Source organism: Gorilla gorilla, chromosome 20, assembly GCF_029281585.2.
Source record: "Gorilla gorilla gorilla isolate KB3781 chromosome 20, NHGRI_mGorGor1-v2.1_pri, whole genome shotgun sequence".
NCBI lineage: Eukaryota > Metazoa > Chordata > Mammalia > Primates > Hominidae > Gorilla > Gorilla gorilla.
Genome location: NC_073244.2, coordinates 69,255,035 through 69,282,533, shown reverse-complemented (window position 1 = coordinate 69,282,533; position 27,499 = coordinate 69,255,035). Strand labels below are relative to the sequence as shown.

General features: G+C 43.5%; 1 protein-coding gene and 1 pseudogene across 1 annotated transcript; one reads left to right on the top strand and one right to left on the bottom strand.

Annotated features, from left to right (window-relative positions):
- Positions 1-384: 384 nt before the first annotated feature.
- On the bottom strand, positions 385-4,932 carry LOC101136019 (small ribosomal subunit protein mS39-like; annotated as a pseudogene).
- Positions 4,933-10,752: 5,820 nt separating this feature from the next.
- DUXA (double homeobox A) lies at positions 10,753-24,354 on the top strand. The gene is made up of 6 exons (XM_004061532.5): positions 10,753-10,819; positions 17,513-17,667; positions 19,043-19,154; positions 19,883-20,028; positions 23,002-23,107; positions 23,893-24,354. The coding sequence occupies exons 1-6, from the start codon at positions 10,795-10,797 to the stop codon at positions 23,961-23,963; spliced, it is 615 nt and encodes a 204-aa protein (XP_004061580.1). The 5' UTR covers positions 10,753-10,794; the 3' UTR covers positions 23,964-24,354.
- The last annotated feature ends 3,145 nt before the right edge of the window (positions 24,355-27,499 follow it).

Below are 27,499 nucleotides of genomic sequence, written 5' to 3'. Positions count from 1 at the left end.
GAGATCACACCACTGCACTCCAGCCTGGGGGACAGAGCGAGACTCTGTCTCAGAAAAAAAAAGAAAAAGAAAAAGAAAAAAAAAGAAAAAGAAAAAAATTAAAATTGCATAGAAGTACGCATATACACACAAACGAGAGATGTAGAGAACTGGTTAACTCTAAATAAGGCCTACAGATTGTAGCAATGTCATTTTCCTGGTTTTAACATTGTACTATATAAATATGTCATCATTTGAATAAGCTGGATGAAGAATACACAGAACTCTGCACTATTTTTTATAATTTCTGCAACTCTATAATTATTTTTATTATTTTTATTATTAAAATATTAATTAATAATTTAATTATTTTTAAAATCTAAAGATGCAAATTAAAAAGGCACTATTTTAATTTCCAAATATTTATAAGTGTTCCCACTTTTTTTCTACATTTATTACAACATTTATTTACAGTCATTTTATCAGTTGTGCAGCCTAAACTGCCAATATCCTGTTTAGTCATTCCTAAGATGCACTATTTCTGACATGGAAATATCCTGAAATTGGGAAACTATTGACCCAACACCACCTGTGATAAAACTGCATCAACACCTTTCTAAGATGAAGGACCAGCATCACAGCAGCACATCAGGCCAACAAAGGCAGAAGCCCAGCAGCAGGGAGAGGGCAAATGCATGAGGACCCAGCAACAGGGAGAGGGCAACAGGGAGAGGCTGTTGTCCAGGCTGGAGTGCCGTGGCACAAACTCGGCTCACTGCAAGTTCCGCCTCCCAGGTTCACGCCATTCTCCTGCCTCGGCCTCCCAAGTAGCTGAGACTACAAGCACCCGCCACCACACCCGGCTAATTTTTTTTGTATTTTTTAGTAGAGTTGGGGTTTCACCGTGTTAGCCAGGACGGTCTTGATCTCCTGACCTCATGATCCGCCTGCCTCGGCCTCCCAAAATGCTGAGATTACAGGCGTGAGCCACTGCGCCTGGCCTGAAAACGGCCATGTTGCTACTTAAATGCTAAACCTTTAATGGTATATTAATAGACAGCTATTAAGTTGCAAATTAGGAGCTGAAATCTACATAAGTCAGCTGTGTACTGACTGTATCTCACAGTAACAAATTCACCCAATCTGTATCTTGTCTTCTTTGTAACGATGTTAAATATTAGCATATCTCGCTCTCAGGTGTGATTCCAGCAGCTGTGCTGAGGCCATTGCTGCTCCCGAATCTCCACTTTCATTTGCCTTCACTGGTGTCACTGTCGCTGTCACTGCTGCTGTCAGTATCACTGTCACTGGTCAATGCAGTGAAGTTGCCTAGGGCTTCCTTTTGTTCCTGGTTGATTGCAAAGTCAGTCATTACTCTCTGGGTGAGGCCCTCACAAATAGGTAAACTGAAGGCACTTGCCAGCTCTACTACCTCAATGGCCTGGGAAGGGCTGTTAGACACTCTTGCACTGTCCATAAACTCATTCAGCAACTCATTTCTAGGGATCTTATTATGCTTCCTAAAAAGCCCCAACATTTTCCAGGCTTCCTGGATTCTCCCAGCCATTAAAAAGAGGACAGCTGGCTGAGCGCAGTGGCTCATGTAGGTAATCCCAGCACTTTGGGAGGCTGAGGCGGGTGGATCACCTGGGGTCAGGAGCTCAAGACAGCCTGGCCAACATGGTGAAACTCTGTTTCTACTAAAAAGACAAAAATTAGCCAGCATAGTGGTGGACACCTGTAATCCCAGCTACTCAGGAGGCTGAGGCAGGAGAATCACTTAAACCTGGGAGGCAGAGGTTGCAGTGAGCCGAGACCATGCTATTGCACACCAGTCTGGGCCACAAGAGCGAAACTCCATCCCAAAAAAAAAAAAGACAGCTATACAGTTGAGACAGATAGCTGTCCAATTCAGAGCAGTGTGTCTGACAGGCTGGCTTTCATACGTAGATTTGATATCAGCAGCACAGTCAGCAAATGCTACCTGAAGCTCTGGTGGGTGCTTATCCATTGCCATGAGTGTCAGGATCTCTTCTCTCAGGTTGCTGCAGAAAGTGTGATTATATTCTTTACTATCTTTCCAAATTTGAGTAATCACTTCCAGCTAGTTGGCCACATCCAATGCTCGGAGATCTATCAGCGTTTGGGAGTGGGGAAAGAAGGCTGAAGGTATCAGGTCCTCATACCACTTCAAGGTGACATCAATTCGTTCCATTAGACAAATCAAATTGAAGAACATGGAATAATAGGAATTATGCCGTTTATCAGGTCCAATGAATTTTCAGTTGTCTCTGGTATTTAAAAGGCCATGTAGCCGGGTGCAGTGGCTCACACCTGTAATCCCAGTACTTTGGGAGGCCGAGACGGGCGGATCATGAGGTCAGGAGATCGAGACCATCCTGGCTAACACTGTGAAACCCCATCTCTACTAAAAATACAGCCAGGCATGGTGGTGGGCGCCTGTAGTCCCAGCTACTCGGGAGGCTGAAGCAGGAGAATGGCGTCAACCCGGGAGGCAGAGCTTGCAGTGAGTCGAGATCGCACCACTGCACTCCAGCCTGGGCGACAGAGCGAGACTCTCTCTCTCAAAAAAAAAAAAAAAGCCATGTATTTGGTACGCAAGTTCTAGATTTCTGAGAGACGAAGATACTCTCATGGCTGACTGAAAAAACATCATCATCCAGGTCCTTTGGGGGAAAATCTCTTTCCCATTAATTCATTCATTATATCATAGATGATGAAAGATGATCCCTTTGAAGGGTTTCCAGGCTGATAAACAGCTGAATAATATGGTGATATGTTGCAAGCGAGGGTTCTAGTCTGATGGCTTTCATTTCACGTAGAATCTGTAAGGCTGGCAATCTTGCAAGTACATAAAATCTTCGGAGACATTTCAGAATGGTATTAAAAGTCTGTAGATTTGGTTTCACCTTCTGTGCAACCATTTGTCTTAGCAGCTCCAGTATATTATTCCATTCTTCCTCAAATTTCTCATTTATCACCAATACTGTTGCTTCAATCACTGCATTAAATGTGTATACATCAGCACAGAGTCTGTTGTTTAGTAACTCAGTGTACAGGTTTAATGCCTGCTCATAAGCTTGGTGCTTCACCATTCCTCGGATCACTGTGCAATAGGAATGTGCATTTTTCTCTGGCATTAGAGAAAACATTCTCTCAGCGTTGTTTTGTGCTCACCAGGTAACTCCAAACTGATGACCAGCTTTCCTCCTAGACCCCTTATTATTTTCCTCTTCCAATTCTTCTGACTGTTCAATTTGTTGAAACTGATAATCAGTTGAGGGCTCCTGGTCACCATAGTAACACAATAAATCCAAGAGACTATATGTTGTTACAAGAGACACCGTGGTTCCTGCTTGCAAAAGCTCATCAAACATGTCCACAGAGACTTTGACTTTTCTGAGCTTGATTCGTTCCTTGAGAGTGGCTTCACTCACGTCTTTGATCTGAGGTTCAAAGTACTCAGGCATTAAACACAGTGTATGAGGTTCAGCTATGTCTTTCTGAAAATATTTGGAGTATGAATTAATAATGAACTTGGCCGTATTCTCCCCGGATTTCTTTGCCAGTAAAAATGAATGAGATTCTGAAGAGGATGTTGGTATGATGTAAGGATTATCTTGAAACACGCAAGGTACAGCCGTGGGAACCCTGTTTACTGTGGATGCAAGAGCCTGAAGAACGGCTACTTTATCCCAAGTTTTCTTTTTTGGAATTACTACTTCTTCAATCCCTGTTATATCAGTTCCTTCAATATTTGAGAGGGTTGCACTTCCAGAATAAAATCTCAGCTGTGTGCCTGTTCACACAGACCTGCTGGCTGACCCGTCAGTGGCTGGTCAAGCCTGCTGCAGAGCCCCAGCCAGTGAACAGCAGCTACAGCCGCCATCTTTGACTTCTCTGCCAAGTGCTCCCACTCTTACACAATCATTCAACATCCCATTTCTGACACCACATCTAAAGCAAAAAAACTAACTGTTCTTTTCTTTCAACTCACTCAAAACAGAACATTTGTGTGACCAAATGAGTGGAGGTTTTTTCATCCATCCCAGTTCTCCAGGAGACACCAGTAGGTGTCCTATAATTCAAATCTGACACTATCTACTTGAAGGAAGTGTCACATCCCATAGGTTGAGGACTAAGTCCCACAAAATTGCCCTTCACCTCAGATGCCAATCACAATCACCTGGTTGTGGCCTGTGCTTTTGACCAACTACATTAGAATTGGGGTTCCCACAACCCCCTAGAACTCATTTCTAGAATGGCTCATAGAACTCGGTAACATAAACACTTTGCTTATGTTTACTGTTTTATAATAAAAGATATCACAAAGGATACAAACAAACAGTCAGATAGAAAAGATACACAGGGCAAGGTATGTGAGAAGAGGTGTGGAGCTTCCATGCCCTCTTCAGGAACACTTAATGTGTTCAGCAATCTGGAAAGCTAAAATCTTGTTGTCCAAGAGTTTTTATAGAGCTTCATGTCAAGCCATCCCACCCTTTCCCCTTCACAGAGGTTGGTGGGTAGGACTGAAAGTTCCAACTCTCTAATCTTTCTGGTGACCAGCTTCATCTTGAGGCTGTCTACGGTCTCCACCCTAAGCCATCTCATTGGTATAAACTGAGATGTGATCAAAAAGTCATTAAAAATAACAAAAGACATTTCAACACACAGGAAATTCCAAGGGTTTTAGGAGCTCTGTGATAGAAATAAGAAAGTCAAGCCTACTTGAGTTTGGAGAGGCTAATGCTGGGTAGTGTGAGCACCAATACAATGAGATAAATGGATTATAATGCAGCAGATAAAAATCATCCACTCCATGTGGCTTCTAAAATAATTAACTAACTTAAAAAGGATGGGATGGGATAGGCCAGGCGCAGTGGCTCACGCCTGTAATCTCAACACTTTGGGAGGCTGAGAGGGGTGGATCACCTGAGGTGGGCCGGGCGCGGTGGCTCACGCCTGTAATCTCAACACTTTGGGAGGCCGAGGGGGGTGAATCACCTGAGGTCAGGAGTTTGAGACCAGCCTGGCCAACATGGTGAAACCCCATCTCTACTAAAAAAAAACAAAAACAAAAACAAAAAAAACCCAAAAAAAAAAACAAAATTAGCTGGGTGTGGTAGCACACGCCTGTAGTCTCAGCTACTTGGGAGGCTGAGACAGGAGAATCACTTGAAATTGGGAGGTGGAGGCTGCAGTGAGCCTAGATCGTGCCACTGCACTCCAGCCCGGACGACAAGAGTGAGACTCTTTCTCAAAAACAAAAAAAAGAAAAGAAAAAAGAATGGGATGGGTAAAGTTCTTTACAGGAGTGTCAACTTATAAGTATAAAATGTAAAGAAGTAATAAAATAGAATCCCCACAAGCAGTGATCACAGATTCGGGGAAGAATCATCAACAGAGGCTAAAACTAGAGGCTGAAGTGGGGGGACTTAATATTATTCAGACATTGCAAAGAATTGACCCACAGATTACTTATTAATTACAAAGAAGAAAGAGTGGAGAGATCTAGTAGATACCATCTTAACCAAGTAGTCAAAATTCAAATCTCCCAAATGGACAAACTGTATACTTAGGTGCCTCCTTATAGGACATAACATCATTGGCAATTCTGGGGCAAAATAAATGTGTTCATTGAATTATTGTTGGAACTTTGGAAAAGGTATACATTTTTCAAAATAAATAACTTGTCCTTCAAATCTCCAATATACTGAATACCTGATATTGGGCAAATTACACGTCTTCCTGGGCCTCAGTTTCCTCACATTAAAAATATGGAGATAATGTTATTACTTGCCTGCTCAATTGTAAGGTTTACAAAAAGAAAATACATAGTTAATAACTCGGGGCTTGGTAAATGTTTGCTATTTGGAATAAACTGATGGGAGGCTACATGCAATTTCTACTTACCCCTTTAGCATGAAGATACTGAAAAAAAATTGTTTTAATGTTAATACTGGTCAGCTGTGCCTTAATTCCTTTTTTTTTTTTTTTTTTTTTTTGAGACGGAGTCTTGCTCTGGTGCCGAGGCTGGAGTGGCAGTGGCGCGATCTCGGCTCACTGCAACCTCCACCTCCCGGGTTAAAGCAATTCTCCTGCCTCAGCCTCCTGAGTAGCTGGGATACAGGCGCCCGCCACCATGCCCGGCTAATTTTTGTATTTTTAGTAGAGACGGGGTTTCTCCATGTTGGCCAGGCTGGTCTCGAACTCCTGACCTCAGGTGATCCACCCACCTCGGCCTCCGAAAGTGCTGGGATTACAGGCATGAGCCACCGCGCCCGACCTGTGCCTGAATTTCAAAGAGAGGAGGGTAAAATGAGGCATGTCCCATCTCCTTCCTATCACGGCCGAACTAGTGTTTCCGGTTAAGTTTGCCATGCTCTTAGCTGAGAGAAGGGGTCCATTCAGTTGGCTGGGAGCTTAGAATTTGATTTTTAGTCTACAGCTCTGTGATTCACCCGGGAGAGATGCAGTTAGGACAACAGGAGAGAAGCGAACCCGGAGAGCAACGCCTCCCAGCACTGCCTGACATCCACCGCTCTGGCAGGGCGACCACGCGGCCGGGGCCCTCCGGAAAGCAGCCTTAATCCCCGCCCGACCGCAGGTCTCGGGCCACGCAGCGCTAACAGCCGCGGGAGGGGGACCCAAACGTCAGCGGTCCCCAAATACAGGACCCTACCTTGCTCTGGCATCTCACCGGCCCTCCCTGCTGCCACTGAGCGCCGCGGAGAGGACGAGCCCGGCGCGCCCCGCCCCCTTGCGCGCCCCGCCCCTCTCGCGCGCCCCGCCCCTCTCGCGTCCCCGGACCCCCGCTCGCGTCCCCCGGACCCCCCCTCGCGTCCCCCGGACCCCCGCTCGCGTCCCCCGGACCCCCGCTCGCGGCCCCCGGACCCCCGCTCGCGGCCCCCCGCCCGGGGACGCATTTCCCTTGCCTGCACCCAAGCCGGTAAAAGGGCAGACGTGGCAGCTCAAGGCGCCTGCGCCCAGCAGGTTGCAGGCCCCACTCTCCCAGGGAGACCAACATACTTGCGGAGCCGCACAGAGAGGTGAAGCTTAAAAGAGGTACCGGTGATGATATCCGGGCTTTTGAGGGCACGGAATTGAAAACTGGAGTGAAACATACAAATAAAAGGAAATAAAAGCTCATCAAGTTTTCTTTGTGTTGCTAATGGTGTAGCACAGGTCAGATACTCGCCCTGCAGAAAAGTCAGGTCAGGAATTTAGGATGCAGGATGACTTCTGATTCTTCCCCAGAGGCACTAACTGTGTGCACTGTTGGCCTCCCTTCTCCACGACTTCACCTGCATTTTTATGTACAATTTTAAAGGTTCTCGATATGGAATTGGAAATGGAATCCTGTGTCTTTTGGTAAACATTTACTAAAAGGCATCACATCTTGTTCTCCGTTTTCAGGAAGTTCACTCCTCCTTGTCAGTACTTTGACTAGACAATTAAAATAAACAGATCCAATTTAGAAGAATGCTATAAAGATACAAAAAACATAAAAACAAAATATTATTTTAAATACTGAATTAAGAAAACACTTGCAGGACATAGGACAAATGCAGCATAATATTTAAGTCTCAAAGAAATGTTCTACCTAAGAAAGAAGCAAAGAATCTGAAAGCTAATAAAAGAAAAATAAAATATGGCAAATACATTTGATTAAAAGTGTTCAAGCACGCTAGCGCTCAAATTAAAAATAAAACAATGAGATATTATTTCCAGCTCTAAGATTTATAATGATTGAAAATTTGATGGCTGGGCATGGTAGCTCATGCATTTACTCTCAGAGCACTTTTGGAGCCCTAGGGGGTAAGATCGCTTGAGCCCAGGAGTCGGAGGCTGCAGTGAGCCATGGTTGCACCACTGCATTCCAGCCTGGGCGACAGAGCAAGACCCTCTCAAAACAAACAAACAAATAAATAAATAAATACAATTTAAAAAAGAAAGAAAAATATTTTAAATAACTAAACTGAAACAGGTCAGGGTCACTGGTCTCATTGTCTAAGGTGTTATCTAAGCTCGTGGCCTCATAACCAAGAAAATTAAGGAGCGTGGACACAAACAGTGAGGTTGGATCAAAAATAGAAGCAGAGAGTAAAATGGTGGTTGCCGGGGGCTTGAGTGAAGGGGAAATGGGGAAATGTTGGTCAAGAAGTACAAATTTTCAGTTTTGCAAGATAAATAAGTTTTGGGGATTTAAGGTACATAGTGACGTTATTTGACATATGTACATTGTGACATTATGTGACATAGTTAACAAATTAGAAAAAAAAATTTTAAATGGGATGTTCAGAAACGAAAAAAACAATACTACTTGACATTTGCTAAGAGGATAGATTTTTATTTTTTGTGACAAGGATAGATCTTAAGTGTTCTTCTGCATGGGGGAGAAAAGGATATTTTTAAAAAAAGTGTTCTGACCGCACACACACACACACACACACACACACAAAGGGTATAATTTGAGGTGGTTAATACATCAATCAGCTTGATTTGATTATGGTAACCATATCATATTATATGTGTATATCAAAATTCAAATCGTATATTTAAAATATATATCTTTTTTGTCAACTGTACCTCAATAAAGCTAAAAAGTAAATACAAGGCCCAGGGCAGTGGCTCACACCTGTAATCCTAGCACTTTGGGAGGCCGAGGCAGGTGGATCACCTGAGGTCAGTAGTTCGAGACCAGCCTGGCCAATATGGTGAAACCCCATCTCTACTAAAAATACAAAAAATTAGCCAGACGTGGTGGCAGATGCCTGTAATCCCAGCTACTCAGGAGCCTGAGGCAGGAGAATCACTTGAATCTGGGAGGCAGAGGTTGCAGTGACCTGAGATCACCCCACTGCACTTAAGCCTGGGCAACAAGAGTGAAACACTGTCTCAAAAAAAAAAAAAAAGTAAATACAATATTTAATTGGAGTAAATATAATATAATGTAACATATATGCACACACACAAAGGGTGTGATTTGAGGTGGTAAATACATCAATCAGCTTGATTTGATTATGGTAATTATATCTTTTGTGTATTTCAAAACTCAAACTGTATATTTAAAATATATATCATTTATATCATTTTTGTCAACTGTACCTCAATAAAGCTAAAAAGTAAATATAATATTTAATTGGAGTAAATATAATATAATGTAATATATATGTACACACACACAAAGGGTGTGATTTGAGGTGGTAAATACATCAATCAGCTTGATTTGATTATGGTAATTGAATCTGGGATTCAATTATATGTGTATATCAAAATTCAAATTGTATATTTAAATATATATCATTTTTGTCAACTGTACCTCAATAAAGCTAAAAAGTAAATATAATATTTAACTGGAGTAAATACAATATAATGTAATATATCTGTTATATGGTATATCAAGATTATATTATTAATATTATATATTAATATAATATATTTAATGATAATATATTATAATTATAATGAATATTCAATATTGTGTCAATTAATTTAAAGCACATTTATAATTGTAATATCTAATGTTCAAGTAGATGTACATATAATTTACATCAAAATATAAACATCAATATAAACAAACAGCAGAAAATTCTGCTCTAGATTTCCAGACAAATTTGGTGAAAAAATATTGTGATGAAATGTCATATATAGAAAAGAAAAACAATTTATCATTGTTTTAACTAAATAAAGTGTAAAATTTTCCTGTTAAATGTTATTTCATGTCATTTTCCTGGTTCGAAATTGTTTCTCCAAAATGGCTTGATATCTGGCCAAATTTTATTTATGGATAGTCAAATATATCAATAAATGAAATTCATATCACTTCTTTATGTGCTCTTAATAACATTTAAAAAATTACACAAATATAGACATGTAATAAAATTTTCCCTTTTATCCTGCACTATTGTAGATTACAGCTATAAAAAGTGACAGCCACCAGCCAGCTTCCCTCAAGACTGATCAATGACTGATCAATGACTGGTCAATGGTGAGACATCTTTTTCAATGTGCAGGTACCCTCACTTGCATAACTTGCAGGGTCGTGCACGTGCAGGGTAGGATCTTCTTTTTATTTACAATTTTTATGTTTTGTTAAGATGGACTTTTTACATTACTTAAAATATATATTGCTTTCAAATACTATTTATCTTGATCACAGAATTTTTAGCACCCCCTTAAATTTTGTTCCTGTCTCACTAGCCTCACTCTTATGTGATACTAATTAGAAATAATACTTTTAATTTATAAGGAGAGGCCACTATGTCACAAGATAGGTGGAGAGCATAAAAACCCCATTTAGAAAAGACTATATGTATATAATAAGCATTGAAAAATACGTGTAAGCAGAATAGTACTCAAAAATATTCTTTTTTTAAAAATTGGGAACTATTGCAAGCTTGTCTCCCTGTTCAGGTTCCAGTGATTTGGGAGGAATTTTTTTCCCACAAGGGGGTTGGGGGAGCCAAGGAGCATGACTCTGTGTATGTGAGTTGGCATGGGCCGAAATGTTCTTCTTGTGATGGCTTAGGTGTAGGGGTTGGTAATAATTTATACACTGGTGTAAATTATTAAATATCAATTGATGGAAAGGGGTCCTATCTAGTCCTTTTTAGATGGAGGATACATGTTTCTAAGGAGTGATACAATTACTAAGGGTGGAACTAGAGATTTATGTAAATGGTTTAAAAAAGTGGGCGGGACCACCTGGCTACGCATATAAAACCCAGTCTCTGTGCAGAGTGACTTGTCTCCCAGACAGTGGCTCAGCCTTCAGGACTCTCTTCCAGCATGGCCGAAGACACCTATTCACACAGTAAGTTCCCTTGTGCTTGACTGAGCTTTTGTTGGTTTGGGGAAAAAGTAGGGCTAAAAACCTAGTGGTCTTGTCAGAAGTTGTGAGAGTTCCATTTTTAAACTTTAACTGTATCTGGATAAGGGAAAACCGGTTTCTCTGATGTGATATTATGAAAATAGGCTGTTTTCAGTGCATTTGAGCATTGGGAATTTCAGAAAGGTACAGATATTCAAGAACTAAATAAGACATATTTGAGCTTCAGGAAGGAAGAGGGGAGGAAGGAGTGGAAAAGAAAAAAAGGAGAGGGAGACAGATGCTAAAACAGAGCAACTATGGAACACATCACAAAGTTCAGAGCTCAAAATATCCTTGGAATCAAGGATTCCAGATCTGGAAAGCACTTTCCTGATTTCTCTCTACAGAATGTTTGAACTTTTCTCCTGAACTTTGGACTTCATCTAATTGCCTACTTGTCTCTAACAGGCATCTCAGACTCAATGTGTTCCAAAAACTGAATTCCCTATGTTCATATCTAAACCATTCCTCGCACTGTTTTCTCCAGCTCAGGAGGTGCCAGGTCATGCCTCATATCTAGAAAACACCCCTGACTCCATTTTTTCCCTCATAACATAGTCAGGCTGGACATTCTGATGGCTTTAACATTCAAATATTTAAGGAATCTGACCATTTCTTGGTCCATCTCATTAGATTATTGGTCCATTGCATGAGATTATTGCAGTCTTCTCCTAACTGATCTCCCTGCTTCCACCAACCTATTCTCAACGCTGTACCTCATGTGATGTTGTTAAACTGTTAATTAAATTATGGCGGCCGGGCGCCGTGGCTCACGCCTGTAATCCCAGCACTTTGGGAGGCCGAGGTGGGCAGATCACGAGGTCAGGAGTTCAAGACCAGCCTGGCTAACATGGTGAAACCCTGTCTCTACTAAAAATACTAAAATTAACCAGGCGTGCTGGTAGGCGCCTGTAGTCCCAGCTACTCGGGAGGCTGAGGCAGGAGAATTGCTTGAACCCAGGAGGTGAATGTTGCAGTGAGCCATGATCATGCCATGTACCTCAGCCTGGGCCAGAGAGTGAGACTCCATCTCAAAAATACATACATACATACATACATTAAATTATGTCACTTATCTGCTCAAAACCTTCAACAAAAAGGCACTTGGCCCTATCGTGCCCTAGATACCGTGGCACCCGGTATGGTCTGTGACCTCGTCTGCTTCCCTTTTATTTTTTTTCAGATGTTCTGGCCTCCTTGCCTTATGTCAAATAGGACAGGCAGCGTCCCAGCCCAGGGCCTCTCCCCACCTCCTGCAATGTCTCTCAAACGTCAGCATTACTCACTCTCTAATGTGCCTCAAGCCTTTGTTCATGTTATACTTTCTCAGTGAGCCCATCCCTAACTATTGCACTTAAAACTGTGACCTCACCCCTACACTCTCTACTCTTGCCACTTGATTCTTCTTTGCCGTGGAAATACTCATCATCTGATACACTACATCTTTTGCTTGTTTGCTTGATATCTTTCAGCTCCTTAAAGATCAAGGATATCTTAACTGTTTTGTTTATGGTGCCTAGAATAGGGTCTGGCTTTTTTTTTTTTTTGAGAGGAGTCTCACTCTGTCGCCCAGGCTGGAGTGCGGTGGCGCGATCTCGGCTCACTGCAAGCTCCGCCTCCCGGGTTCATGCCATTCTCCTGCCTCAGCCTCCCGAGTAGCTGGGACTACAGGCGCCCACCACCACGCCCGGCTAATTTTTTGCATTTTTAGTAAAGGCGGGGTTTCACCGTGTTAGCCAGGATGGTCTCGATCTCCTGACATCGTGATCTGCCCGCCTCGGCCTCCCAAAGTACTGGGATTACAGGCGTGAGCAACCGTGCCTGGCCAGGGTCTGGCTTTTAATAGGCGTTCAATAATTTTTTAACAATTGAAAAATTAGATGAAAATATTCTGGTTAATTCTACTAGGACTTACCTAGCCATTTCTGGAAGTGAATGTTTGTTGTGTGGAGAAGGTAAAGTGTTAGAAATTAGAATTCAGTCAAAAGAATGACTATATATATTATATATATATTATATATATATTATATATATTATATATATATTATATATATATTATATATATATTATATATCTATATATATTTTCCTACTCCAGAAATGTAGAAGTTGAGGAAAAGCAAAATGGATTTAGGAGTGGCTTTCTGAGGTTAATTACAAAAGCAGAGAGGATCAATTTCTCAAGGTATCAGGGCAGGTCTATGTAAATCTTATGAAGTGGTCTTTTGAAAGGGGTGGTGTTACTTACAAATATACGGAAGAATAGAAGATCTATTTTAGGGCACTTGTTTTCAAAGTATGGTCTGTGGAGCTCCAGAGCCCTTTCCAGGAACTGTAAGGTTGACACAATTTTCCTAATTATACTAAGACATTTTTCTTTTCAGTGTGTTTACACTTGCACTGATGATACAAAAACAATGATGGGTAAATCTGCCGGTACCTCAGAGGACATCAAACCAGTATAACCAAATTGTACTGGTAGTTACTGCGGTTACCCTCATACTTTCAGTGCAAGAACAAAAAGCGGTTTCACTTAGGAATGTCCTTAAGCAGTAACAATTATTGATTTTATTAAACTTTAACCCTTGATTACACCTTTTTAATATCCTGTGTAACACAAAGGGACATACGCATCAAACCCTGTGCTTCATACTGGAATAGGATGCTTGTCTGGAAAAGAAGGATGTATGTAATTATTTGAATTGCTAGCATAAAACTAGCCTTTCACATTTTTATTATTTTGAAATATTTTTATCTTTTAAAAAATTTTTGTTTCCACCAAAATCCTACAGTCATCTAGGCTTTTTAAAAAAAATTGTTAAAAAAAATTTTTTTTTTGAGACGGAGTTTCACTCCTGTTGCCCAGGCTGGAGTGCAATGGTGCAATCTCGGCTCACTGCAACCTCTGCCTCCCGGGTTCAAGCGATTCTCCCGCCTCAGCCTCCCAAGTTGCTGGGATTACAGGTATGCACCACCATGCCTGGCTAATTTTGTATTTTTAGTGCAGACGGGGTTTCTCCAGGTTGGTCAGGCTGGTCTCGAACTCCTGACCTCAGGTGATCTGCCTGCTTTGGCCTCCCAAAGTGCTGGGATTATAGGTGTGAGCCACTTTGCCCGGCCAATTATTTTGAATTTTTGTGGGTGCATAGTAAGTGTATATATGTATGGGGTACAGAGGCATCCTTGCATCCGTGGGATAAATCCCATGTGGTCATGAGGAATTATCTTTTTAACGTACTGTTGAATTCAGTTTGCTAGTATTTTGTTGAGGATTTTTGCATCAATGTTCATTAGGGATATTGTCCTTTTTTGATGTGTCTATTTGCCTGCTTTTGAGTATCAGAGTAATACTGGCCTTGTAGAATGAGTTAGATGGTGTGTCACTATGTTGCCCGGGATAGTCTTGAACTCCTGGACTCAAGGAATCCACCTGTCCTGGCCTCTCAAGGTGATGGGATTACAGGTGTGAGCCACCTACGCCAAGTCTAAACTGTTATTTTAAATGATCAATGCAAGAGGCTACAAAATCATTGATAGGTAAAAGAGCCATTCAAAATGTAAGATAATGTGTTGGAAACTTGAAAAAAAAGTAAGACAAAAATGTATTTTAATATAACGCAGTAAGAAAAGTTCACTGATATGTTTTCAGACTCCATATGACAACTACCCTTTAAAAAAGTTTAAGAAATTGGCCAGGCGTGGTGGCTCACACCTGTAATCCCAGTACTTTGGGAGGCTGAGGTGGGTGGATCATCCAGACCAGCCTGGCCTACGTGGCAAAACCCCGTCTCTACTAAAAATACAAAAATTAGCCGGGCATGGTGGCAGGTGCCTGTAATCCCAGCTACTCAGGAGTCTGAGGCAGGGGAATCGCTTGAACCCAGGAGGCTGAGGCTGCAGTGAGCCGATATTGTGCCACTGAACTCTAGCCTGGGGAACAGAGTGAGACTCTGTCTCAAAGAAAAAAAAAAAAGAGAGGATGTGACTCTTTCCTGTAATTCTAGCACTTGGGGTGGCTGAGGTGGGAGGATTGTATGGGGAGGCCAGGAGTCTCATACAGCCTGGGCAACCTAGGGAAACGCCATCTCTACAAAACATCAAAAACTTAGCTAAGGATGGTGGTAAAGTGAGAGGTCATAGCATGGGGTGTGGACCACCTTAGACTGGAGGGTCAGGGAGGGACTCTGAGAAGATGGTGTGCAAGCTGAGACCTGAGCAAGGTGATCTCATCCATCATTGTGTGAAGAGCCTTGTGGGTAGACGGAGGAGCAAGTGAAAACTCTGGAGAAGGAAGAAGTTGGCCGGGTTGGGGGTCAGATGGAAGTTACATATCACGGCAAGAGTACACATTGCAACGTATAAAGCCAAGTGGAATGTTGCGTATGATGAGGTCAAGGAGATGAGGTCAAGGTATGGAATGTCGCGTATGATGAGGTCAAGGTTCAAGAGGAATGATGGGTAATGTCAAAGGTGGATTGTATGAGCCAATTCATTGAGCTTGTAAAAGTTGAAACTTCCCCCTTCAGTGAAATACAGTGGACCAGGGGCCAGGTGCAGTGGCTCACACCCGTAATCCCAGCACTGTGGTAGGCCAAGGTGGGTGGATCACGAGGTCAGGAGTTCGAGACCAGCCTGGCCAACGTGGTGAAACCCTGTCTCTACTAAAAATACAAAAAATTAGCCAGGCGTGGCGGCACGTGCCTGTAACCCCAGCTACTTCGGAGGCTGAGGCAGGAGAATCACTTGAATCTGGGAGGTGGAGGTTGCAGTGAGCCGAGACTGCACCATTGCACTCCAGCCTGGGCAGCAAGAGTGAAACTCCATCTCAAAAACAAAAACAAAAACAAAAACAAAAAAACAAAACAATGGACCAGGTGTGTGAAACTGAAGACAAGGGCAAGCATTCAAAGATCAAACAAAAAAGCTGTCGGGCTTTTAACTGAACTTCTAGCATCTCTAGTAAATTTTCTTCTCATCTCAATTCACTAAGTCTAATTCTGTTATGAAATGGTATCTTCCAAAATGCTTTCCAGATTTGGTTATTTCAAGGAGATGTCCTATCCAGAAAATTATGTGATGTGGTATTTTTTTTCCTATTGGAAAATTCTACTGAAAGTATGAAATTCTTTTTCCAGTTAATTTTGTCCTCCCTGTGGTGTTTTTAAAAATACCTTGGAAACTGATACTGTTTGCCTGTTATTGCTATTGAGCAATGGAGGTCAAAGTAAAAAAAATATGCTCCGCCAGGGATGGTGGCTCATATCTGTAATCTCAGCACTTTGGGAGGCCCAGGCTGGGGAATCGCTTGAGCCCAGGAGTTTAAGACCAGCCTGGACAACGTGGCGAAACTCTATCAAAAAGTAGAAAAATTAGCTGGGTGTGGGGGTGTGCACCTGTAGTCCCAGCTACTCAGGAGGCTGAGGTAGGAGGATCACCTGAGCCTGTGGAGGTGAAAGCTGCAGTGTGCCATGATTGCGCCACTGCACTCCATCCTGGGCAACAGAGTGAGATCCTGCCTGAAAAAATAAAAATAATAAAAATAAAATATATGCCAATAAAAATAAAATACCAAGGAATTTTGACCTGAAAAACTGAAAGGGGTTGAAATGGTCCTTGTATCACAAACTCTTCATTTCTGTGGTTTCATCACTACAATGACATATCGCATGCATTACTGACTTAGATTGTTTCTAATCCATGTGAACAGAACACATTGTTTTTTTAAAAAAAATTATTGGCATTTTCATGACATACATATTCTTATTTTTATTTATTTTTTATTTTACTTCATTTTTTTTTTTTTGGAGATGGAGTCTCGCTCTGTCACCCAGGCTGGAGTGCAGTGGCGCAATCTCGGCTCGCTGCAAGCTCCGCCTCCCGGGTTCACGCCATTCTCCTGCCTCAGCCTCCGGAGTAGCTGGGACTACAGGCGCCCGCCACTGCGCCCGGCTAATTTTTTGTATTTTTAGTAGAGACGGGGTTTCATCATGTTAGCCAGGATGGTCTTGATCTCCTGACCTTGTGATCCGCCCGCCTTGGCCTCCCAAAGTGCTGGGATTACAGGTGTGAGCCACCGCGCCCAGTTTTTTTTTTTTTTTTTTTTTTTTTTTGAGATAGAGTCTCACGCTGTTACCCAGGCTGGAGTGCAATGGCACCATCTCGGCTCACTGCAACCTCCGCCTCCCAGGTTCAAGCGATTCTGCTGCCTCCACCTCCTGAGTAGCTGGGATTACAGGCACACGCCACCACGACTGGCTAATTTTTTGTATTTTTAGTACAGATGGAGTTTCATCATGTTGGCCAGGCTGGTCTCGAACTCCTGACCTCATGATCTGACCACCTTGACCTCCTAAAATGCTGGGATTACAGGCGTGAACCACCATGCCCGGCTCACAATGGTTTTTAATGGTTTTTCAAAACAGAGGATCCCTGACTTCTTAGTATGGCATTCGGATGAGCTAAAGAAGTTGAAAAATCTCCATTGTGTGTTCAAGAGCTCCATACTTGTATGAGGGTAGTTCTCCTGGAGTGGATTCCAGTGGATTTGGGAAGAGGAAGTGAGAGACTAGCTTGAACCTGAAGTTTGAGTATATAAATTAACCTATTACATGCTTCTTCTTTTGTAATCTTCCTACAGAGATGGTAAAAACAAATCATAGGCGCTGTCGCACAAAATTCACAGAAGAACAGTTGAAAATCCTCATCAATACCTTCAATCAAAAGCCTTACCCAGGTTATGCTACCAAACAAAAACTTGCTTTAGAAATCAATACAGAAGAGTCCAGAATCCAGGTAAGTTAAAGTTCAATATTTCCAGGACTGGAAGTAGAAAGGCAGGAGAGAGAACCATTAACGGAGCCCATACTATGTACCCATGTGCTGAGGGCTTGGTGGGGAGTATCTCAACTGACCCTCAATAAACCCACGAAGGTGTTGGTCTTAGCCTCACTTCACAGATGTGGATACTGAGGAAGAGCGAGCTCACAGGAGGTGAGAGAACGTGTGTAGGCGTACCTTCAGAGAAGGAGATACTTGAGCTGGCTTTTAAACATGTAATAATTGTAGCAGCTATTTACCAATTAAATATTAATAATTAGAGCAAATCATGTTGGCAGCAGATTGTGAAGATGCTGAATGCCCAATCTTTTATTTTTATTTTTGTTTTCATCTTTTTGAGTCAGGGTCTCACTGTCTCACCCAGGCTGGAGTGCAGGGGCACAATCAAGGCTCACCGAAGCCTTGAAATCCCGGTCTCAAGCAACCCTCCCTCAGCTTCCCAGATAGCTGGGACTATAGGTATGTGCCACCACAGCTAATTTTTTTTTATTTTGAGACAGAGTCTCTCTGTGTCGTCCAAGCTGGAGTGCAGTGGTGTGATCTTGGCTCACTGAAACCCCCGCCTCCCAAGTTCAAGTGATTCTTCTGCCTCAGCCTCCCAAGTAGCTGGGACTACAGGCACCTGCCGCCATGACCAGCTAGTTTTTTTTTGTATTTTTAGTAAAGACTGAGGTTCACTATGTTGGCCAGGCTGGTCTTGAACTCCTGACCTCGTGATCTGCCGCTTCAGCCTCCCAAGGTGCTGGGATTACAGGCATGAGCCACTGCACCTGGCCGGCTAATTTTTTTTTTTTTTTTTTTTTTTTTTTACTTTTTTGTTTTTAGTAGAGATTATGTTGTCACACAATGTTGCCCTGGGTGTGAATGCCAAGTCTTGACCAAAGAGTTGGTAGATGGGCTGGGCGTGGTAGGTCATGCTTATAATCCCAGCACTTTGGGAAGCCGAGGTGGGTGGATCACCTGAGGTCAGGAGTTCTAGACCAGCCTGACCAACATGGAGAAACCCCATCTCTACTGAAAATACAAAAATTAGCCAGGCATGATGGCACACACCTAAAATCCCAGCTCCTTGGGAGTCTGAGGCAGGAGAATACTTGAACTCAGGAGGTGGAGGTTGCAGTGAGCCGAGATCACGCCACTGCACTCCAGCCTGGGCCACAAAGTGAGACTCCATCTCAAAAAAGAAAAAAAAGGACTTGGTAGAATGTGACAGAAGTAAGTAATAATCCTGGGCCTAGGCCCAATAAGAATTGCTCACTTTGGGAACAGGCAGTGATGTAGCTTAAATGACATTAACATGTAATTATCTCCTTTTCTTTTCCTCACTTAGATTTGGTTTCAGAATCGAAGAGCTAGGCACGGATTCCAGAAAAGACCAGAAGCTGAGACTTTAGAATCAAGCCAGAGCCAGGGGCAAGATCAACCTGGTGTGGAGTTTCAAAGTAAATAACCCTCTTAGTTCTGTTCCCCAGCAGAGCTTCTCTACGGTGGAGCCAACTGCTACTTTGAAAAAAGAATGTCTCCTCCCTGATGACCTCCTGTTCAGGGTCTTATGGTGGCAAAGGGTTCATCGTACCCTAGAAGTTCTCCCCTGCCCTCTTCCCAGGCTTCTTATTTATTTATTTATTTATTTATTTATTTATTTATTTATTTATTTATTGAGATGGAGTCTCACTCTGTCATCCAGGCTGGAGTGCAGTGGCTTGATCTTGGCTCACTACAACCTCTGCCTCCCAGGTTCAAGCAATTCTTCCGCCTCAGCCTCCCAAGTAGCTGGGATTTATAGGTGCGCGCCACTATGCCCAGCTAATTTTTGTACTTTTAGTAGAGACGAGGTTTCACCATATTGGTCAGGCTGGTCTTGAACTCCTGACCTTGTGATCTGCCCCCTCTCAGCCTCTCAAAGTGCTGGCATTACAGGCTTGAGCCACTGCGCCCGGCCTCTTGCCTACTTTCTTTCTACTGGAGTCCAGAAGCCCAGACATATCATCCTGTGTCTCCTCTAGAACCTTCCACCTGGAAGGAACCTGGGACAAGATCCTCTCAGGAGGAGTCAGTGGGATCGAAATTGGAGGGAGAGTGACAAGTTTGGGTTCTGTGTTTGAATATGTGAACGGACCCTTGCAATATTCCTTGACCGCCCCCCTCCATCTTTCCATGCCTTCCCTAGGTAGAGAAGCCAGACGGTGTCGTACCACCTACAGCGCCTCTCAGTTACACACTCTCATCAAGGCATTTATGAAAAACCCATATCCTGGGATTGATTCCAGAGAAGAACTTGCTAAAGAAATCGGTGTTCCAGAGTCAAGAGTCCAAGTGAGTGATAAGAAGGTGGTTGTCCCATCTCCTAGGGATCTAGGTATACAGGAAGGGAAGCCACATAGGCCTCAGGCAGTTCCTCATCATGCTGGGCACATTTCAGGGTCTTTCACAGCTGTTCCCTGTCTGCTGGCTTCTACCCCCAGGTGCCCACAGGACTCAATCTCACATCCCCTTCTGGTATTTTCTGTCTGTCTTGAGCAATGTTGTATTCCTTGGGCCCTGAACAGTGCGTGGCATGTGACACCCAATGAGAAGTTGTTGAGTGAGTGAATATTAGTTAACATTGCATATAAGCCAGGCATTTGGCTAAAGCCTTTTTTTTTTTTTTTCTGAGATGGGGTCTCACTCTATTACCCAAGCTGGAGTGCAGCGGCGAAATCTTGCCTCACTGCCACCTCGACCTCCTAGGTTCAAGTGGTTTTTGTGCTTCGGCTGCCTGAGTAGCTAGGATTACAGGTGTGTGCCACCATGCCTGGCTAATATTTTTTGTATTTTTAGTAGAGACAGGGTTTCGCCATGTTGCCCAGGCTGATCTTGAACTCCTGGCCTCAGGTGATCCACCCTCCTTGGCTTCCCAAAGTGCTGGGATTACAGGGCTGAGCCACCGTGCCCGGCCTATTTGACTGAAGTCTTTATGTCTACTGTATCCTTCAGATCTTCTAATTATGCCCTGAGGTTAGAGTTATGAGGTCCAGGCTGGGTGCGGCGGCTCACGTCTGTAATGCCAGCACTTTGGGAGGCTGAGGTGGGCAGATCACCTGAGGTCAGGAGTTGAAGACCAGCCTGGCCAACATGGTGAAACCCCATCTCTACAAAAATACAAAAATTAACCGGGCATGGTGGCTCATGCCTGTAGTCCCAGCTACTTGGCAGGCTGAGGGAGGAGAATCACTTGAATCTGGGAGGTGGAGGTTGCAGTGAGTAGAGATTGCACCACTGCACTCCAGCCTGGGTGACAGAGCAAGACTCCGTCTTGAAAAAAAAAATTATGAGGTCCACTTTAGACATTTAACATTTAGCTCAGAGAAATGTACCAGTCTGTCCGAGGATTCATTCCTGACACATCTTGAAATGGAATAAAATTGTCAGACTGCTGTGTAGGGTGTGTGTGCGTTTAAACCAGTGCTCCCTCCTGTAAGCAGGACATGAATGCACATTAGTAGTTCTGACGGTTCTTTCCTTTTACTTTCCTCATCTCGTGTTCATTTTTCATTCTCTCCTTCTTTCATTTTGCATTATTTGGAGCATCTACTATGTGCTAGGTACTGTACTAGGTAGTGATTGCTATGGTTTGAATGTTTGTCTCCTCCAAAACCAATGTTGAAACTTAACTGCCATTTTCACACTATTAAGAGTTGTGGCTGGGCACAGTGGCTCACACCTGCAATCCCAGCACTTTGGGAGGCCAAGGCGGGTGGATCACCTGAGGTCGGGAGTTCGAGACCAGCCTGACCAACATGGAGAAACCCCGTCTCTACTAAAAATACAAAAATTTAGTTGGGCATGGTGGTGCATGCTTGTAATCCCAGCTACTCCAGAGGCTGAGGCTTGTAATCCCAGCTACTCCAGAGGCTGAGGCAGGAGAATTGCTTGAACCCGGGAGGCGGAGGTTGCGGTGAGCCGAGATCACGCCACTGCAATTCAGCCTGGGCAACAAGGGCGAAACTCTGTCTCGAAATAAAAAGAGTTGTGGCCAGGTACGGCGGCTCATGTCTGGAATCCCAGCAGTTTTAGAGGCTGAGGCAGGAGGAACAGGGAGACCACAACTCTATGAAAAAATTAAAAGTTAGCTGGGTGTGCTGGCACATGGCTGTGATCCCAGTTACGCAAGAGGCTGAGGCAGGAGGATCACTTGAGCCCAGGAGGTTGAGGTTACAGTGAACTGTGATCGCACCACTGCCCTCCAGCCTGGGCGATAGAGTGAGATTTCATCTCAAAAAAATAGTAGCTGCTGGAAGGTGAGGGGTTTTTGTGAGTGTGTGCATATAAGTATATATGAACTGCTATTTCAAATTATGTGAGTATATATGCATAAGTTTTACATGCCTATATGTATAATCTATGGGCACAAAGAAGGAACAGAAATTAAGTTTGTCTTGTGGGATGAAGAATGTTTTCCTAGACATTCTCTATTCTGGGACTCGGAAGTAAAATGGGCATTTCTGAGGGGAAGAAAAAGAGATAGAAAAAAAAATTTCAGGCAGAAGGAAGAGCTGCAATGTAGCATGTCACTTTAGAGAAACACCGGTATTGTAATGAGGTGGACCTGTGAACTTTCAGGATCTAAAACCTATCACAAAGGGACTGGGTGTGAGTTTCAGAATTTTGGGTGTTTTCTTTAGGCCTTATAGACTCTCACAAATGTCATAAAATGTTAATAATGTTGGGCCGGGCACGGTGGCTCACGCCTGTAATGCCAGCACTTTGGGAGGCTGAGGCGGGCGGATCACCTGAGGTCGGGAGTTCAAGACCAGCCTGGCCAATATGGTGAAATTCCATCTCTACTAAAAATACAAAAATTAGCCGGGTATGGTGGTGGGCGCCTGTAATCCCAGCTGCTTGGGAGGCTGAGGCAGGAGAATTGCTTGAACCTGGGAGGTGGAGGTTGCAGTGAGCCAAGATTGTGCCACTGCACTCCAGCCTGGGTGACCGAGTGAGACTCCGTATTAAAAAAAAAGTATATATATATATCTTGGGTTGGGCACAGTCAAGTGTGCCTCTAGTCCCAGCTACTTGGGAGGATTGGTTGTGCCCAGAAGTTCAAGATCAGCCTGGGCCACATGGTGAAACCTCGTCTCTACAAAAAGTTTAAAAGTTAGCCTAATGTGATGACGCACAGCTGCGGCACTAGCTACTCTGAGAGAGACCGCTGTCTCAAAAAACAGAGAAGAAAAAAGAGAAGAAAGCAATCATGAGTTTTACACAACATTCTTTGTTTAAATTAAGTTTCTTTGTCTTACCACTTAGATTTGGTTCCAAAATCGAAGATCTAGATTACTTCTCCAGAGAAAAAGGGAACCTGTGGCGTCCTTAGAACAAGAAGAGCAGGGCAAGATTCCTGAGGGACTGCAAGGTAACTAGCCTGTTGTTTCCAATGTGGTTCACAAGCGGAGCCCTTGGATGTCCCGTGCTTCGTCATGGTGGAGCCGACAGCTCCTCCTGGGAGGTGGAGGATATCCCCACTCAAGTGCTCCACGGTACCATGGGGTTGCTCACAGTCCCCAAAGACTCTTCCCAGGCCTATGAACCTTCTGAAGAATCCACTGCCCACTTTCCAACTGGATTCCAGCAACCCCATGGATACAAATTCACTGTTGTATCCCCAGTGCCTGGTACAAAGGAAACGCTCAATACACTTCTGTTGAAGGTGTGATTGAGTGAGAGGAGGAATGAATCCTCAGGTGTGGTCTGCCAGGGGCAGCGGGGGCATGGCCTTCCCAGGAGGTATAGGTTCCATATTGGATTGAAAAGGTGGGGGCCGGGCGCGGTGGATCACGCCTGTAATCCCAGCACTTTGGGAGGCCGAGGTGGGCGGATCACGAGGTCAGGGGATGGAGACCATCCTGGCTAATGCAGTGAAACCCCATCTCTACTAAAAATACAAACAATTAGCCGGGCGTGGTGGCGGGCGCCTGTAGTCCCAGCTACTCGGGAGGCCGAGGCAGGAGAATGGCGTGAACCCGGGAGGCGGAGCTTGCAGTGAGCCGAGATCGCGCCACCGCACTCCAGCCTGGGCGACAGAGTGAGACTCTGTCTCAAAAAAAAAAAAAAAAGAAAAGGTGGGAAAAAGCTGACGTCCATGTTTGTGAATATAAGCTGACCTCTTATATTCTTTCCTCTATCTTTTTTCCTCCTTAGGTACAGAAGATACACAAAATGGCACCAACTTCACTAGTGACTCTCATTTCTCTGGAGCCAGAACGTGGTGAACACAGTCAAATTCAGTGTACTTGATAATATCACCTGGGCCCCAAATCTGTCTCACGGTCTTCCTGGGAGTCTATCCTTCTGCTGAAACTGCAAGCTAAGCCTTCTGAAGATGGTAAAGGACTTGGCCAGATGTGGTGGCTCACACTTGTAATCCCACTACTTTGGGAGGCCAAGGCAGGAAGATTGCTTGAGCTCAGGAGTTTGAAACCAGCCTGGACAACATATAGCAAGACTCTGCCTCTATTATAAAAAAACAAAATAAATGAAAAGGACTGCAGGAGGCACAGACGGGTACAGGGGGTACCACACTACCCTGTTGACACAGCCTAGATCCAGAGTTCAGAAGACCTTGAGACAATGAAAATAAACTTGGTAATAATCTTTTTTCAATCATCACAGTAATTATTGATTTGTACAAAAATCACTTGACGTCGTAACCTTAAAGTGACACTGCTCTGCCTATGGAGTAGCCATTCTTTTATTCCTTTACTTTCTTAACAAATATGCTTTCACTTAAAAAAAAACCTTTAAGTTCAAGGAAGAACAAGATATATACTTCATCTCAAAGAATCTACTCACACACACTTATTAATTACAAAAGGAAAATCAGTAATTTTGCAGCAGAGAAATATGGCCAACTCCACCTTAACCAAGTGGCTGAAAGTCACTGCACCGGTAATGGCACAAACCAATGTGAGATGCTTCCTGATATGATACAGTAAGAAGGCCACAGTCTCTTCTGCGTGTTACTGACAAAAAGTGGGTAAGCTGAAACTAATAATTAGGCAATGTCAAGTGAACACAAATTCAGGATGACAGACTGCAAAGTAACATCCATGTATTCTTCAACAATGGATTGATCAGGGCTACTCAGAAGGCTGAGGCGGAAGGATTGCTTGAGGCCAGGAGTTCCAGATCAGCCTGGGCAACATGATGAGACCCCATCTCTACAAACAATTTTTAAAAAATGAGCCAGGTGTGGTAGTGTGCATCTGTAGTCTCAGCAACTCAGGAGCCTGAGGCAGGAGAATGGTTTGAACACAGGGATGGTGAGGCTGCAGTGAGCTATGATCGTGCTACTGCACTCCAGCCTGGGCGACACAGCAAGTTCTTGTTTCCAAACAACAGCAAAACAAAACAAAAAAAATGGATAGAATAATGACCAAAAAATGGAGAAAAAGTAGGCTGACTCAGGAAACACTTAGAAAGTACAGCCATACCTCAAAGATATTGTGGATTGGGTTGCAGACCACCACAATAAAGCAAATATTGCTATAAAGTGAGTCACAAAAATGGTTTTGTTTCCTTGTGAATATAAAGTTACATTGGCTGGGTGTGGTGGCTCATGCCTATAATCCCAGTACTTTAGGACATGGAAGGGGGAGGATTACTTGAGACCAGGAGTTGTGAGGTCAACCTGGGCAATATAGGGAGATCCTGTCTATTTAAAAAAAGAAGTTATGGCCGGGCGCGGTGGCTCATGCCTGTAATACCAGCACTTTGGGAGGCGGAGGCGGGCAGATCGCGAGGTCAGGAGATCGAGACCATCCTGGCTAACATGGAGAAACCCCATCTCTACCAAAAAAAAAAAAAACAAAAAATTAGCCGGGCATGGTAGCAGGTGCCTGTAGTCCCAGCTACTCGGGAGGCTGAGGCAGGAGAATGGCGTGAACCTGGGAGGCGGAGCTTGCAGTGAGCCAAGATCGCACCACTGCACTCCAGCCTGGGTGGTCGAGCGAGACTCCCTCTCAAAAAAAAAAAGAAGTTACATTTACGCTACACTACACTGTAGTCTAATAAAGTGTAAAATGGTGTTATGTCTAGGAAACAAGGCACATACTTTAATTTTAAAACACTTGATGCTGGCTGGGTGTGGTGACTCACGCCTGTAATCCCAGCACTTTGGGAGGCCGAGGCAGGTGGATTGCTTGAGCTCAGCCTGGACAACATGGCAAAACCCCATCTATTAAAAGAAAAAATACTTGATGCCCTTATTTGAAGCTCCATTATTTTTTAAAAAGAAATTATATAAAAATACTTTATTGCTAAAAATACTAATAATGATCTTAGCCTTCAGGGTGTCGTAATCTTTTTTGCTGGTGAGGAGTCTTGCCTCGATGTCATTGGCTGCTGGCTGATAAGGGTGGTGGTTGCTAAATATTGAAGTGGTTGTAACAATTTCTTAAAACAACAATGAAATTTACCACATTAACTGACGCTTCCTTCCACGAAAGATTTCTCTGGTACATGAGATGTTGTTTGATAGCATTTTACCCATAATAGAACTTCTTTCAAAATTGGAGCCAATCCTCTCAAACCCTGCCACTGCTTTCTTAACTACGTGTGTCGATATTGTAAATCCATTGTTGTAGTTTAAACAGCGTTCACAGCATCTTCACCAGGAGTAAATTCCACCTCATGAAACCACTTTCGAGGCTCCTTCTGGACTGTGGCGTTCTTTCCAGGCTACCTTGTGGCAATTTGAGAGTCTGGCATCGTTTTCCGCCAGGACCCAAAGATCCAGGAGGCACTTGTGACTAGCCTGCCAATGGACCCATGACAAAAGTTTAACCTAACCTTCATCCGAGTCTTCGCAAATGCTTACTGAAGAAAATTCCTAAGACAATTCAGGGGCCTCTCATACCCTCTACTGTGAGATGTTACTAAAGAACCTTAGTAACTTGACTCTCAACTCCACTACCAACCCTTCCTCTCTAGCAGAAGGTTCACCCCAGCAACAGGATAGAAAAGAAACAATCTTCCAGGACATCAGAGGTGGCTAGACTTACAGGAGGAAATTAGTAAAAACATTGCTCTCTGTGGGTTTTTCTCACTGACTTCAGACTTTTAAAACACATGAGAATATTTAGGACCTATTGGTGCTTTAGGGATTAAATCAAAGAGTAGCACTAAGGTATATTGAAATTATTCAAATACATTCAAACTACACAGATTCCTTATAAGTTACCAGTGTCATTGTAGGAAGGAAAATGTATGAGAAAAAGATATGACAGAAAAAGATATCAAAAATATTGTGATAGTCTATCCTAGCATAGAGTAGCTTTCTTAACCCACTATATGAAAAATTACCAGCAAGAAGGCTGGGCGTGGTGGCTCACACCTGTAATCCCGGCACTTTGGGAGGCCGAGGCGGGTGGATCACTGGAAGTCAGGAGTTCAAGACCAGCTTGGCCAATATGGTGAAACCACATCTCTACTCAAAATACAAAAATTAGCCGGGCGTAGTGGTGGGCGCCTCTAATCCCAGGTACTTGGGAGGCTGAGGCAGGAGAACTGCCTGAACCCAGGAGCCGGAAGCTACAGTGAGCCAAGATCATGCCGCTGCACTCCAGCCTGGGCAACAGAGTGAGACTCCATCTCAAAAGAATAGGAAAAAATTACCAGCAAGAAAGAAAAAGTACAAAAATAATGTTTATGGCTGAATTGGCTCTGTGTCATAATTCCCTTTTCTAGCATTCTCAGAAGGATCCCATCTGTGATACACACAAAAACTGCAGCCACATTTGAATGGTTC